The 15,854-nt window shown below is 40.3% G+C and overlaps 1 protein-coding gene across 2 annotated transcripts in view; it reads left to right on the top strand.

The window, feature by feature from the left end:
* camkk1a (calcium/calmodulin-dependent protein kinase kinase 1, alpha a) overlaps positions 1-15,854 on the top strand; it is a 61,054-nt gene that overhangs the window by 20,459 nt on the left and 24,741 nt on the right. For both annotated transcript variants that reach the window (XM_042430470.1, XM_042430471.1), the window contains exons 2-4: positions 1,622-2,066; positions 7,677-7,724; positions 9,665-9,718. In XM_042430470.1, coding sequence (XP_042286404.1) covers positions 1,734-2,066; positions 7,677-7,724; positions 9,665-9,718 — 435 coding nt within the window. In that variant the 5' untranslated portion in view covers positions 1,622-1,733. The remainder of the gene's footprint in view (positions 1-1,621; positions 2,067-7,676; positions 7,725-9,664; positions 9,719-15,854) is intronic.

Below are 15,854 nucleotides of genomic sequence, written 5' to 3'. Positions count from 1 at the left end.
GATGGCACTAGAGGTAATGTCACCAAATAATTATCACCAAAGTCAGTAGGATGTATCCTCTGGGGGACTATGAATGTCTTTCCAAAATTTCATGGCAATCCATCCAACTCTTATTTATATATTTTCTAAATAAGAGGATCAAAGTCTGGGCAGACCGACTGACCAACATTGCCATCTCTAGAGCCATGTTGCCAGCATGGCAAAAATATGATAGACTACACTGTGGTCAGTATTGAGCCATGGCTGTGAGATGCATGAATGAGTGTGACCCGCCTGGACAAAGTGGTACACAGTTATTTTTGAATATGAAGTTCGACCTTGTTGACACACTTTAGGAATAGCAAAACATGGCCCATTTACTAAACACTTTTTGTCTGCTCACAGAACTGATTCGTCTCCATTGTTTCTCTTCAGTCTGTGTCTTTGCATGGCACATATACAGACCCAGGTGGCTCCTTCGGGATGAATACAGCCATCACACTTATTCCTCTTGATTCCTGCTGGATATTGCTTGAGGATTGGGGGTTTATGTGCTCTTTTCCTCGGATGGCTCGGCTGGACTCACTTTGCATATCTGAGTTCTTCTATCTGCAGAACAAAACCGGAACCAGATGTATTACATAGCTTTGATATTCACTGTCTATGGCAATCTGCTGCTGACTTGATTTTCACTAAAGATGAAAGGGTGAAAAACACAATAAACAAATCCTTCTAAATGTCTGGATCGTACACACACATACAGTATGTACACACACACACACACACTTTCACTGGTTTTATATGTGCTTTTCTTTGTGTGCCAGTCCACCCACAAGCATCTAATGGGAACACAGAGAGCCATGACCAAAGGCATACAGCATAATTAGCTTTGTAGCATTTGGGTTTTATCAGGGGGACATTTATTTCAATTTATGAGTACATGTCTACTGTAGGTAATTTGACCCACCAGACCACCCACACACACACAAACACACACACACACACACACACACACACACACACACACACACACACAGATGACATTTTCATTTTCATCTGACTGCTTAATTAAACTTCTGTCTCACAGGTACTCTTGCTGCAGTACGTGTCCAGCTGAATATCTGGAATAGAAGTCAAAGGTTTTAATTCACATGTATTAGAAAATGTATTAATTAATTGACATTGGCAGAATTGACAAAGTCTAATACTGCCAATATCTTTTATCGTATACAGTATATCTATACGTTGTTATAAAGTGACATTTTGTGTGTGACAAATAGCTTTTAGACACAAGACCATTCTGTAGAAGAAAATTGTTTGTAATGTGGATATGACGACCAAGATGATGTCATGTTATTAAGTCTAGCATCACAATATCCATTATACAGTCTAGATATCATCGGCTCCCAGACAATGGGTCCTAATGACTGTGGTCTTCCCCTTTCTGCCCAACACATTAACATTTGTGGTTTTCAGTGAAATATTTTGAAAACTATTAGATGGATTTCAATGTAATTTTGATGTTTGTTTGAAGCAGATAACCGTTAAGAATGATTTCTTTATTTATTCAGATCTGTATGTAGTTCAGCTCTTCCTACTATGGCTGACTGAGCTGACAGCTTCACTCCCTCTCTGTTTCCAGCTCTGGTGTTGTCCTGAACACTGCGACCGCAGGCTGGCCCAGGTCACGTTGATGCCTGTGGGTGCTGGCCATTACTCTCACCTTCTGCACCGCTCCCACCTCCCCTCCTGCCATGGCTATGAGCAGTGACCCTGGCTGTGAGAGGCTGAACCCCGACTCTGACGAACAGACCAGCAGTCTCACAGACACCATGGCTGCCATGACGACAAAAGACCCCGGCGGTTCAGCTACCAACGGCATGAGGAACGGCGGGGCTCAGCAGGACGGGGCCCAGGCAAGGAGGACTCATCCGATGCGGCCTCACCTGTCCGGGAGGAAGTTGTCGCTGCAGGAGAGAGGCACTTACCTGTCCTCAGGCCCTGGACGAGGCTACACACACATCTCCCCTCGGGTGGCTCGCAGGCCAACAGTGGAATCTAAACGTGTGTCTATATCAGACTCTCAGGTGAGGATTTATATAAGAAAACACATTCCCGTTCCAGACATGCAGATGGTACCATAGCAGGGAGTAAAACACAAACCGAGGGAAAGCAGCTTCATTCTGCTTATGAGAGCAATTGTCATATCTAGATAAAAGTAGCATTTAGCTCAATATCTCTGCAGTATCACCAAAGGAAGAAAAGCAGAAAGCCTGTGGAGCACATGACAGGAAGGAGGAAGCATGAGAAAGTGTATACATTAGTCCCCAATTGGCACCCATCATAGAAACATGCCTCTGTATTAGCGGATTTATGTTAATGCATCATTATCCCAGCTTCTGTCAGGGATGTGCAGCTATATGATACTCTATGCTCTGCACTGTGAGCAGATTTGTGTCATAATGACATGTCAGAGCACTGTGTTCCGCAGACAGACATGAAATGCATTCTGTGCTGCTGGATACGTAATAAAAGAAGTGAGGAGAGTGTGTGAGAGTAGTTAATGATTTGCCACGGTAATCATGTGGAGCAATTCTTGTGCATGCATATCTGTTTGTATAAGTGATTTAAAGTATGATATAGCATTCCTATTGTATTTTACATGCTGTAGTTTCTGCTTCGTCTCCCGTTTCCCAGGGTCTCAGGGAGACCGGATTGAGCTGACAAACCCACAGTGATGCACACAGCACATCAAAACTTGATACATTTTGGTGTTGAATCAGTATTTCAGGATACATTTTAACAATTACAACAATCAAAGCTATGTGATGCCTCTTGGGTGCTTACTGTGCTTCCTTACAGTACTTGGGTGTAAGTGATGATTGTATAAGTGATCTACTTTGTATGGTATTAACTTTTTAGATCCTCTAAAATGTTGTTTTGGGGTAAGCAGTTTTTGCATTTAGTTAGTCATGCCTGAGGCGCCTTAAAGGAATAGTTCAGTACATTTTAGGAAATATTTAAGTTAGACCACTTTCATGTTTGTATGCTAAATGTGAAGACATAGCCAAGAGACCGTTAGCTTAGTTTAGCTTAGCACAAACACTGGAAACAGCTAGCCTTCCTGAAGGTGACAAAATCCACCTTCTAAAGCTCATTAATTATATCTGGTTTGTTCCATGGCCTGTAGATAAAGATGGACATAGCGAGGTGTGACATCACCTGTTGGTTTGTATTGGAGCCAGGATGAAGCCCAGAGTTGCAATTTATGTTCAGGCGCCATCTTTTCCGTTTGGAGCCAGGACCTTCCAGATAAAGAGTGCAAGGTGTTGCCTTTCATGCTGTGGAAACACGTCCCGCTACCTCAGAACCAACCTAGCTTACTGAGAACACCGAGCTCTGCACACTTTGGCTAATGTTAGCTACTTAAAGCTGGAGTGCAGGACTTTTGTCTCCCTGTTCTGGCAGCAAGAGTAAACGGGGGTGCTCGGCTGTGATTGCCTGACACAGGTATGCAGCACGCTTTCATGTGCACCCTGAATGACAGGCACACAACGAAGGCTGGTAAAAATGGATATGTTTTGATGGTCCACTGGCCCACTGGGATTTGTCCCAGTATGCCTGATGGCCAGTACACTACTGGCTGTAACCTACTGTTGCGGCTGTAAAACGGTGGATAAATTGTTTTGAGCATCACACAACCCCTGTGAAATGAGTCGTTTTATTATCAGAATCTGATCCATTCGGTCCTATAACACATGGAAAGTCTAGAAGAGCCACACGATTAACGGTCGAACCACCAGTGTTGGAATGTTATGCCCGACGTGAGATTTAAAAACTCTGTATACTGTGAAATAGAGAGTCTTCAAATCTTATTAACAGAGCAATAATTTCCAAAAGGACCACCAGCACTTATTAGAGGGCCCTAATTTAGCAATTGAGACCATAATGACTCATTGAAAAAAAAAAGATTTACTTTCTAGAGAGAAGATGACACTTTTTGAATGGGAGTCAGTTGGAGGCAGCATCTAGCAGCCGTCTGTGGCGCTTTAAGGTACTTGCACATTGGCGTCATATTTAGCATACAGATATGAGAGTGGTATTGACAATATCTGTGGCGGAAGATGCAGATAGCTTATAAATGACTGTCAAATATGTCATTAAATAAATATCACATAGAAAATATGCAGCTGAAAACATGGAAAAATAAACTGTCTATTTGTGCTAAACCATGAAAACTAACAATATTATGTGGCTGTGGGTGACTCCCAAATCTCCATTTGCCTCTGACTTTTTCCAATTCAGAGTGAACATTAAAAATTCATGACATCCGCCAGGATGTGGAACCCCTCTGAATTTAACAGATTGCTGCCACAGAGTCGCAGACCTGTCACTGTGTCCTTTCCTATCTGAAAATGGAGTTTCAGCTCTTGCACTGAGCCATAAAAAGGACTCATGTTGCTTGTATTTCTCTGCTCTCATTGGATCTTCAGTTTAACACACTGCAGAGAGATAGAGAGAGAGGGAGACAGCAACTTTTCTTGACATTTGACATTTTTATGGCCTGAGAGGAATACATACTGTACCAGGCAATGAGCAGTGAGGGTTTTTTAGCCGTAGCTGACATATTTTTTTGTTTGTCTAGGTAGAATTTCAGTTTGTTCCTCTTTGCAGTCCAGGCAGGTACACAGGACTTTCTTCGCTGTTACTTAATATAGCAGCAGTTACCACAATGGGAAGGTTATGTCCCCACCCTCATTATAGACAAAAAATTGTCCTTCCCAGACAATTTGGGTAGCCCTAAACGAACTAGGCTGCGCAGGAAAATACTGTGTGACCTCTTTCACATTATATTATCCATAACAGCATAACACTGTCACAAATGGTTGTACCAAAGCACATAAGCCTCTATTTTCTTTTCTCTGTGAGACTCTTTGGGTTCTCACTCATGACTTTCTCATCACATTTGTTATTGTCCATCACTCTATTTTGTACACATAGGGTCTATAATTTCCTCTTACCATGGAGTGTGGGATTAATTTTATGACACAATCACTGTTTTGTTGTTTAAATTAAGGATTAAGAAAATCCAGAGAAAACTACCTAAATAAATGGTTGAATGTTTGCATTTGTACTCAAGAGCATACTGTAAAGATTTGTGTCAAAACAAGATATCAAGTCAAGTTAAAATATATAGCCATTAATCACAGGGAATCAAATGAAAATGATGAACCTGAGACCTTTACTGAGAGATCTCACCATGAACCTTCAAGGAAATAAATGAAGGAATTATTGTGAAGGGCCTCACAAGATAAGAATCTTCATTAGAGTGTGCTCAGATGTGCAGAGAGTGGGCAAATAAAGATTAAATACTGAGATACGATTGATGAAATACAGAGGAAACTATATCAGAGCACCTGGTGAATGTCTGAGCCTCTGATAGTGCTAGTTTAGAAACCGTCTACATTGAAGTCATCGCAGACAAGCGTGAAGAATCCCACAGCCTGACAGGAAAAGAAAGGGAAGGGACATGAAGGGACAGCTACACACAGACCTAGAAACAAGACGTACTAATTAAATTCACTCAAGAACCAGAACATTTCCTTACTAACTAATCGAGCTGTACTTGCTGAGGACACACTGCAATTTTGCAAAATAGATTTTTACAGCTCCTTACTGATGAGTCTGTTTGTTTTCGTATTCAAAGCCACTTTGCATTCACAGCCTGCATCTCCTTTGCAGGCTCTTACACAAAAATGGATTAACCTGAAATCCTTTCCTTGCTTTGTTAGTAAGGAATAGAAACCATCATGATGATACTCTAAATTGATATACCAGTGAACTGATAGTGAACTGTGAGTGTCTGCTATTAAAGCTTGCATTAATGCCTCTGAAAATTGGACAGCCTTGTACATTATACTGTATTTGTTATATCTGACTAACTGTGTATTAATACAAGCTGCAGAAGAATGAAAATGAGTAATATTGGCCAGTCCTTGAGCAAAACTGAATGTTAGCGTCTAGTCGTCTTCACAGTACATTAGTACAGTAAATGATGTGGTTCTTCTTGATTCTTGTCAAGTACAGCAGTGGTCTTCCTCCTCTACTGCCATTCTATCATGTTGCCACAGCTTTTATACCATTCTATCAAAATGCATTTTAAAATGACAAGTTTTGAGGAAATTATTTTACACTTCCAGGCTTTAAATACTATCAAGCACAAGTTCAGTTTTCATTACATCCTTCCTCAGGCAGGCAGGTACATTAGGCATGCACATAACTCATCATAACAATCAAATGCACAGACATTGATTTTGAATGGCACAGTGGCAGTGATCTATCTGTCATGCAGTGATATTGATTGGGTGTTGACTAATGATGTGGAGAGTTTGGAACAGAATAGAGGATAAAGTGAGTGTACAGATGTGAAGGGAAACAGAGAGGAGAGATGTGTGCGTTGCATACTGAGCAATAGCCAAACGTGACAGTGTGACCAAAAAAATCCCTCTAAAGATTTATTGTGGCCGAGCAAAGCATTTGAGTTGGACTCGTGTGTGCGTACGTGTGCGTGTGTGGCAGATGTATTTAAGGCTTTCTGCTTTCTCTCTTTATCCATCAGCCTTGACAGAGTATTAACTGCAGTGCAGTGCTCACTGAGCATGTGCCAGCAAACTGTGAACCCAATGGAAGTCCTCTCAGACAATCCCTCCTACTGCTCTTTTCTTTGAGTTCCCCTCATTTGCCTTCCCTTTTATCCTTCACCGCCCTATTTTCTTCCTCTCTTTATCTCTCCACGACCAATCAAAGCAATCCTTTTCAAAGTAGTGCTGCTTACTGCACCTATCATATCCACATCGTCTATTCTTTCCATCTCTCACCCTTTGTCATAATCCCTGCCCACAGTACTTCACACCATCATACCCGACAGTGCATAACCCTCCAATCCTCACATCTCCTGCAGCACCAACAGTAATGCTCAGTACAAGCTACATAACCAGCATGTTATGTAACCTGATATATAATACCACATTTTCTAAAATACCTTGCCTGATGGCGAGTAAAGTCCTGCCCTACCACTGTGAGTTGGTGCTGTACTTTCAGTCCTACCCCCCACCCCCCCCACACACACCCCACACACAAACACACACACAGAACTGTTAAGAGGGAACCGCTTTCAATCCATTTTCTCCACAGCTCCATCTCGTTCTCTTTCACACTCATATCACTGCTCACTTACTGCTCATTGACTTTGCTGTCCGTGCACACCCCACCTCCCCCCTCAACCCACCCCCGTGAAATGCTGAAATGCTTCCCACCACCACCAAACTCTCCTCTTGCCCCCCTCCTCCATCCGCATCCCCTCCCCTTGCATCTCTGTCCTGCTGTGGTCTGCTCTGCTCGGCTGTGCCCCTGGCTGACTCCGTGCTGTAGCAGTGGTTGCTATGGAACTGCAAATCAGCCATTTAAGCAGTAGCACTCTAATGGACTTGCAGACAGTAAACAGAAACTACAGACTGCATCGCTACCTACATCTCAGAAATAAATGACTTTCAACACACATACATGCACACACACATTGGGAACATTTTGTTCCTGCGATGAAGACGGTCCTGTTTCTCTTTGCTTTAGATGATGAAAGCGCTCATCATGTTTACGTTTAGTAGTTCATGTCTTCATCTTTTCTGTCCCCCTCACAGGACTGTATCCAGTTGAACCAGTATAAGCTAAAGAGTGAGATTGGAAAGGTGAGTTTGTCGGCTTTTCTGCCATTTGCCTCTGTTCAATTTCAAGTGGTTTGGGAAGCAACTCAGAGATGAAGATTGTCCCTTTGCTCAATTTACGCCTTAAATGGAAAATAGACACCAAAATCATTCACAACATGTGCACACTAAAAGATGTGTGAGAATTTTACAAGTGAGATATCTTATGATGCGGACAAGGTTTGTATTTGGGACCATTCAGGTGAACACCACCTGTTCCCCCACTGTTGAGACAGTTTTAGCTCTACACACTTCACTCCTAGTTCAAAACAGTCCTGTAATGTTATTTCATATCTTATCTCTTCTTTTGTAGTTGCTCAAAGTCTCCTTTTCTAGAAATATGTAAATACAAACTAAATATCAAACAAGACAGCCATGCTAGCGGCTCACTGAAGCACAGTGGTGCTTTAAGTTAAATACAAACAATGACAATGCTAACATGCTGACCTTTAGCAGGTAATGTTTATCATCTTCACCATCTTAGCTTAGCGTGTTAGCATGCAAACATGCACAAAACACAAAGTGCAGCTAAGGCTGATGGGAATGTAATTTGATTTGGACAAACGTTGACCTGATGATGGTGCTAAAGGAAAAGTTAAGTAATTATTAAGATGATTGCATCCTGGGGTGGACATTAATGTTTGCACAAAATATGATGACAATCCATCCAATAAATATTGAGATATTTCAGTCTGGACCAAACTGATGAACAGACCGGCTGACAAACAGGCCAACATTGCCATACCGAGTGCCACAATGCTAGCCTGGCTAACGAAACAGAGATGCCTCACAGTGTTGGTATTGTTTAGATACCAGCCAACAACACAGATTCAATATTATAAAAAGTAAGGAGGTAAATTAAAAGTGAAATGGTAAAATTCAAAGTCTGCAGTAATGTGTCGAAGGGCAGTAAGCTTCAATATTTTCAACTTTACAGAGAAACTTTCCAGAAATCTGACAGCACACTGTCAAGTTTTGCATTTAAAAAAAGCGACGTTTGCAGATGAGCAGTTTTGTGGGTAACGTGGGGAATCTATAAATGGATGTAAAAAAAACTGGTAAACTCTGTAAAGACGTAATTCTACATCATTTTATACAACAATGCCAAAAAGGGCTTATAAAACACCTTCGTAGATTTAAAGAGGATGAAAGGAGTATCAGATTGATATTTATATGGGCGGATACTCAATTTTGTGGTCATAAATGAAAAGGTGCAATCAAACCTTGTCTATCAAAAAAACATGCAACAGAAGAATGTTAAGGTGTTAACATAAAGCAGTGTAGAGAATTATCTGCATGGGATACATAAATGATTTTGATGATTTTTATCTGAAAGCAGAGCCATTTGTTGTGACATTTTGGAAGGATTCACACTCGTATGTGTGTCGACTAAAGCCCTTAAATGAATTTTTGTCTCTCCATGTCTTTCTAATAATTGCGCAAGGCAACATTTCTTCTAAGAGCAAATAAATACTGAGTCATTTATGGATGTCCAGGCCATCCATCCAAATTTTGTTTTCCATGACATCTACAGTTATATAACTGACTTTATTTAATTCCAGTTCTAAACAGTACAACAGTTTGATCAGCTTTTCAAGCAGCAATGTTACTGGTTTGCATTCACCAGAGAATAAATCAAGGGAAAAACAGACTATGATGGTGAACACACATCCTGGGGCAATGTGTGTGGGAGGAGCCATTGTGTGTTGCCAAAAAACAGAAATGTTGTTTTTGAATGAAAACGGTGCTGTCTTCAAAACACTCTGTCAGTATTGTGCTGCTGTCTGTTCTCAAAGTGACGCTCTAGGAATGTTAGAGGAATCGCTCTTCATGTCAGAACCAGTTTTGTGATGATCTACTTTGTTTTAATGCTCTGAACAACAAAATCTGGGTAAAACATTGAAATGAATATTGTTGTGTTGCAGGGCTCCTACGGTGTGGTCAAACTTGCCTACAACGAGGATGATGACAAACACTATGTAAGTCAGTGCGCTCATTTTACATCTCAGCAACTTGATGTTTCTTTCTGATTTACAGCTGAAATTCAGTCCCTCTGCCACACAGCCACACTTCTCCTTTGAGCTTTCATCAAGCCGCTCAGCCTGTATTATCTAGACAGAAGAGCTCTACATGATCTCCCCAGTGCTATTGATTTTTTTTTTTTTTTTCCCCCTTCTCTTCCACCTCAGTGCCTAGCTGTGAGTTTCATCCACTCCAATTGCATCAGTTGTCCTGGAAGAAACCTGGAAACTGAAGTGGCTTCTACTGCCACTTAAAAGTGCATCTAAGACTTTATCTATCTTCAAAGCAGCACTGCTGTTGCTTTGTGTATCAGGTAGCTGCTTTGACGTCTGTTCACGAGGGGGATTCTGGATATGAGCTTGCCCGCTGAGATGAGGTCATTTTAGATGTTTCCATCAAGGTGATTTGTTCCTGTAAAAGCAACCTCAGCCCCTCCAACTGTAAGCTGGTGGATGTTTTAACATAACTAAGCTGTCCTGTACAGTAACAACAATGGAAAGTGTTTGGATGAGTCACATAGAGTTAAGCTGCCAACTTTGGATGGGTTTAAGATGTACTTTTGAACTGGAGCCAGTGGAAGCTCAGAGCTAAACACAGTCCAATATTCAAATGAGAGCTTGTAAATGTGCCGATAGAATACCAGAATGGTAAACACCAGGAGTTTATGTAAGGACACATATGAGCCCTATAAGATGATTGAAATATTATAACAAGGGAGTGTTATTTAAACTTTCCTTCTAGAGTGGAATAATGACAATCAATGAGCCACTTTGCTCTGCGCAGGGGCAGGGAAGAGCTTCCAAGCATGTCAGGGAGAGACCAGAGATGAGGTGCGACACGAGTGAGAGCAGCACATTTAGCAGATCAGCAGCAGCAAGTGACTACACAGGTACATTGCTGAGCTTAGGTCACCCATGTTTTAGAAGTGGTCAGAGCCCAATACACAATGACTGTAGTTATGCATGTTTAGCAGATCAGCAGCATCACATGCAACGTTGTGTCTACACAAGAGGCATTCAGGTACATGGTTGATCGTAGGTCACCTGTGTTTTGCAATCACTCAGATCCCAAAACACAATTATGGACACGGAAAAAAACGAAGGAAATACTTCCCATGGGCAGTTCAAAACCAGGTTGTCTTGTGTGAAGCACTGCTATAGACAAAGCATAAATCTTTGGAGCAAACATACTCAAATCTGAACCAAAGGCACAGAAAATAAACAATATAAGAGCTTAATATGATTTTTAAATGTAGCCCTTATTTTACTTAAAATGAGAAAATAACATTTGTTACTATTATTATTATTACTATATTATAACTATTAGTGTACTTTATATCATCTGTGTATAACAGAATGTTAGTTTCTTTCATGTTGTTGGTGTATATACTCATTCATACCTCAAATCAACTGTATTCATTTTTCTATGCGTTGAAGTAGTGGCTGGAGGACAAGCAGTCGGCCCATTCTGAACAGGAACTTTTAAACGGGCACTGCAATAGTGATACAAAACAAAAGTGTGTATATTTGCCCCCCTTTCCACCCTTGCAAAAATAAGTTACATTTATATATGCCTACTACTAATTTGCAACAGCATGTGTGTTTTGTAAGAAATTCCACCGGGATTGCGTTTTATCAACATAATGAGGAAACATTAATTAACATATCTGGTAAGTCACAAAATGTTGATACTAAATATATCTGCAACATATTTCATTTTTTTCCCTGCAATTTCCACTCTTGATATACTGTAGGGTTTCAACTAACTAATTATTTTCATTATAAATAAATCTGCAGATATTTCCTCAATAAATCAAATAATGGTTTGGTCTATAAAATGTCTGAAAAAAGTGAAAAATGCCCATCGCATGTCATCAAATGTCTTATTTTGATCAACCAACAGTATGAAACCCAAAGATATGCAGTTTGCAATTAAATAAAACAGAGAAAACAAGCAAATCCTCACATTGGAGAAGTTGGAACTAAGAAAATACAGACATTTTTGCTTAAAAAATGGCTTAAACAATTTATTGATTATCATGATAGTTGCCAATAAAATTTCTGACTTTGGACTACTCAATTAATCGACAATTTTTTTGTAGCAATTAAAGCATAAAAAGACTTTTTTTCTAGTTATGTTTAATCACTCACAGCACTTGCTTAAGGTTGGGAAAGAGTAAGTAATTTTGAGGCATGACACACAAGGTGTTCACTTTATTCACATTTAACCTAAACTTTCCCCGACCTTAAAAGGGCATCAGGGTTATCTCAGCTTGTGTTTTAAAACTTCAAATAGTTAAGAGAAAGGCTGCGTTACAAACTGGAAGTGCAGGGTTTGAAAGAAGTGGGTATTTAGGAGACATATGGTGGTCTAACAAATGATGCTATCAAGTTGTATTATGGGAGTCATACAGTAGGTTCTAACATTTTTGGACTATGACCCGTACTAGGGATTGTGAAAGCCCAAATGTAATGGAAATGCAGTACTAAATTGCTGGAGTTCTCCTTTAATCAAAGTGCTTTTGTTGCTTAAACCGCACAAAAGACTCAGTATGCAAACCCGGGTCTCTGGCTTCAAAGTCCTGTGCTTTTTACACCCACCATCCACCGTGACCACGTTCCTACAAGTAGCATGCAGTAAATAAATTTAGCAATTCCCAAACTAGAGGAAAAGTTCAAAAAAACATTTTTGAACATAATTTGCAAAACATATTAGTAGTATATGGGCCTATTTTCTAGGAGACGGTGTTGCAGTATAAACGAACCCAGGAGAAAATTGAGCCTTAAAGATGTTTTTATTTTGTTAGAATCATCCAGTCTGAAGCCTGAGATGTTGTGCTCGTATTTGATGCTGATTGTTGCCACTGATAGAAAATGTTAGCTGCCGGGACAGACTGCGGGTTATTGCAGCTTGGCTCAAATGACAGACTTATCTGAAATAACAATGACAGGAATCAAGAGAGGAGGAGATGAGTAATGACGGCATGGTAGGGTGATTCTGTTTCCTGGCAATTTGAGTTGGTTTCACACAGAACGGATTGGATTTTTGCCTCCACAGCTTTAGCCCACACACACACAGATACTGCACAGCAGAGACAATGTGCTCCAGTAGTTCATCTGTGTTTACTTGATTCCTATAGGCTTGAAAATCCTTGAGGGTTTGTATTTTTAAAATAATATAACAAGGCAGTGAAGGTTTGTGAAAAAGAAATTACAGTTTTGGGATTATTTTGTTTTTATATTAAGCTGTAGCTTTTGAAACTGGGGTAGGTAGTGTTCTGGAAAAGGCAAAAAAAAAAGAAGCCCCCTCTGCTCTCTGTCCTAAGCCCCTCCCACCAGATGAGCATGGGCATATGCACACGCTTCATACGTGCACGCAGCTCAACAGTGTGTACTACTGCATTCACTCACACACACTCAACTTCCTCTCAAGGCACAACCTTTAGCAAACAGTCAACGGTAAACAGGACCGTCTCTTACCTGTTTGAAGTCCACCACAAAATGATGATGATGATGTTGCATCTCTTTCATTGTCTGTCTCTAAAACCACCTCAGTCACCAGTCTGTCAGAGAGCCAGACCTGGACCTGTAGCTCCAAACTGAGTCCTAGAGCGACAAGCTCCATGATGCATAAAAATCTTTCACTGCTTTTCACTTCTGGGAACCGAGTTCACTTCCATTGAAAGTCTCTCGCTCTGCCGTTGTTGTTAAGATTATGTGCTGTTTCCTCCGCACTACAGGCAATAGTCTGATGATCGCACGTTGCTTTTCACTCTGCTTTCTGTTGATATTCTCGTATTTTTCTTCTCTCCTTCTGCAATTCATGCAGTCCCGTCACTTTCTGTCCATCGGTATCCCACTGCTCGCCTGGCCTCCAAACTGTCACTTCATTCAGGCCAAATGAAATGATTGGAAGGACTTCTTTTAGGCCTTCACCAGCCACACATACTGGATTCATTTCTTTTTATAGTCAGAGCATTTGGTTTATTGACTACTGTCAGTATGTACACATGATTTCAACAAATATAACAAAAAATGCTCCTAAAGTACATTACCTACCCTAGATTTAATTAATTGGTTTTTCTCTGCCTCTTCTCAGAAATATACTGAGTTTTTTTTTTTGACTTGACAAGCTTGTGATGAAAATAAAATATGATGATAATATGTCGACTAATTCTTATCAATGTTATCCATTACCATGAAAGTCATTTCCAAGCGAGTGCTGGAACCATGTTTTTATTGTCCAACGCATCAGCAGATTACTAAAGGTCTCTAAATTGTGTACGTGTTTGTTGTGGCGTCCTGTGTCATATTATTACCAAGCTCACCACTTGATTGTCAGGCATCCAATTGTGATGATGCGGTTTATCAGCCTTAGGGGGCTTAAGTAAGCCTAATGGCACGCAGCATTCACTAAACACATTTCAAATTGGTGGAGCGATGACTTGAAAGAGGTAATTATTAGCAGATATTTGCTCTGAGAAGAGAGAGCAGGATATTTACTTCTCTTTCATTTGCTTAATGAGTGTCTGTCTCTCCAAGTCACTTCCAGGAGAAAGTGGGCAACTGTCCCAGAGCCCCAAACTGTCGGGGGCCCCAAAAACCCCAGGTTTACTGTGCTGCAATTAGATTTATTAATTCCAAATTAGTTTGGTAATATCCTTCACTAAATCGCAATATAAGCTGGAATAGAAAGACCTTTAAAGCTATAATTTTCATGAAATCAAGCCCCTGTTTTTTATAATGTTTATGGTTGACATTTTTTCAGCAATAGCCACTCAGTGTACGTATATTATGTAATTACCTCATTATGTTGTAGTTTTCATTATAGTAGAGTCCACCAATCCTGCATTGGATTCAAATTGCCTACATGCAAGGGACTCACAGGAAACAATGCATGCATGTAATCCAGCGTTATTGTATGTAACTTTATTTGTAATGTAAAATGTAAAAAATTCAATTTTATCTCATTGATATCAGCTTCACAGTTTAATGTTCACTCTCCTACAGCCATATCAGAGCTGTGGTTATTGCTGCTGCTAGTTCACACCGAAAGCATTCAACTGGTGAAACGCTGTAGCAGTCACAGGAAACGCAATGTATTTTTTTTCTTGAGGTTACCACTGACAGCAATTGTTCATCATGACAAAACGAAACAACAAAAGATGTCATTTTGGCTTTTTTTTGACAATGTATCAGTTTTAGATATTGCAGGGAGTATTGAATATGAAGCGTTGAAGAGTTAAAGGCAACAGGCTGCACACCATTAACTCCTCACCAAGATAACTAACTTTTCTTACTGTGTCCTCCTGTTATTTGGAAAACTACTGGCACCATGCTCAGCAATGATTATTGAATTACTTCTTCATGAAAACAATGTGAGTTTGTTTAGCTGCATTATAAATTGATACAGCAGTTTCACTTTAGCCGTTCAACGAGTGTTAGTATAAAACTGCACTTCCTGTTACCACAAATAATCACTGCTGTTGCCACATTTACCGAAAGTGAAGTCTTAAAGGGGACATATCATGCTTTTTTTTTTCGGTTATTTTATACCGTTATGATGTTGGATGTTAAACATGGTCAAAGTTCCAAAACTTGAGGTGAATGGATGTAAAACGCATCCTGCAAGTCAAAAGCCAGAGCTTCAGTCTGCTCTGAACACAATGTTTGTAACGTTACCTCTCCTTCCTCCTCATGATGACGTCAGATTGTTCACCCACAAATGGCCATCTGTCCTGTAGCCTTTGTTGCTAAGGTTGTTGCTAAGGTTGTTCCACAGGTTGTCCAATCGCAGATTTCAGATCAGATTCAGGCTCGAACATGTATGGATGTATTTGAGAAGTTTCCATTTTGAGTCAAGAATAGGAAAAAGAAGTGAAATTCTACTACTATTGTTTGTTTCATGGTTTGTTTACATAGCCTTCAAAGCTGCTAAAACAGCCTGTTTCAGGCAGAGGCTGAACTGAGTGGCTGCATAAAGAGCAAGTGTAAGATAAATAAAGAATTGTTGAACTGTAAATCATACAAAGATATTCCAGCATAGCCCCAGAATAAAAAGATGGACCTGGAAATGTTCATGATATGTCCACTT

This window comes from Thunnus maccoyii, chromosome 13, assembly GCF_910596095.1.
Source record: "Thunnus maccoyii chromosome 13, fThuMac1.1, whole genome shotgun sequence".
Taxonomy (NCBI): Eukaryota; Metazoa; Chordata; class Actinopteri; order Scombriformes; family Scombridae; genus Thunnus; species Thunnus maccoyii.
The sequence above is the reverse complement of the archived record's forward strand: the minus strand, read 5'-3'. Positions and strand labels throughout refer to the sequence as shown.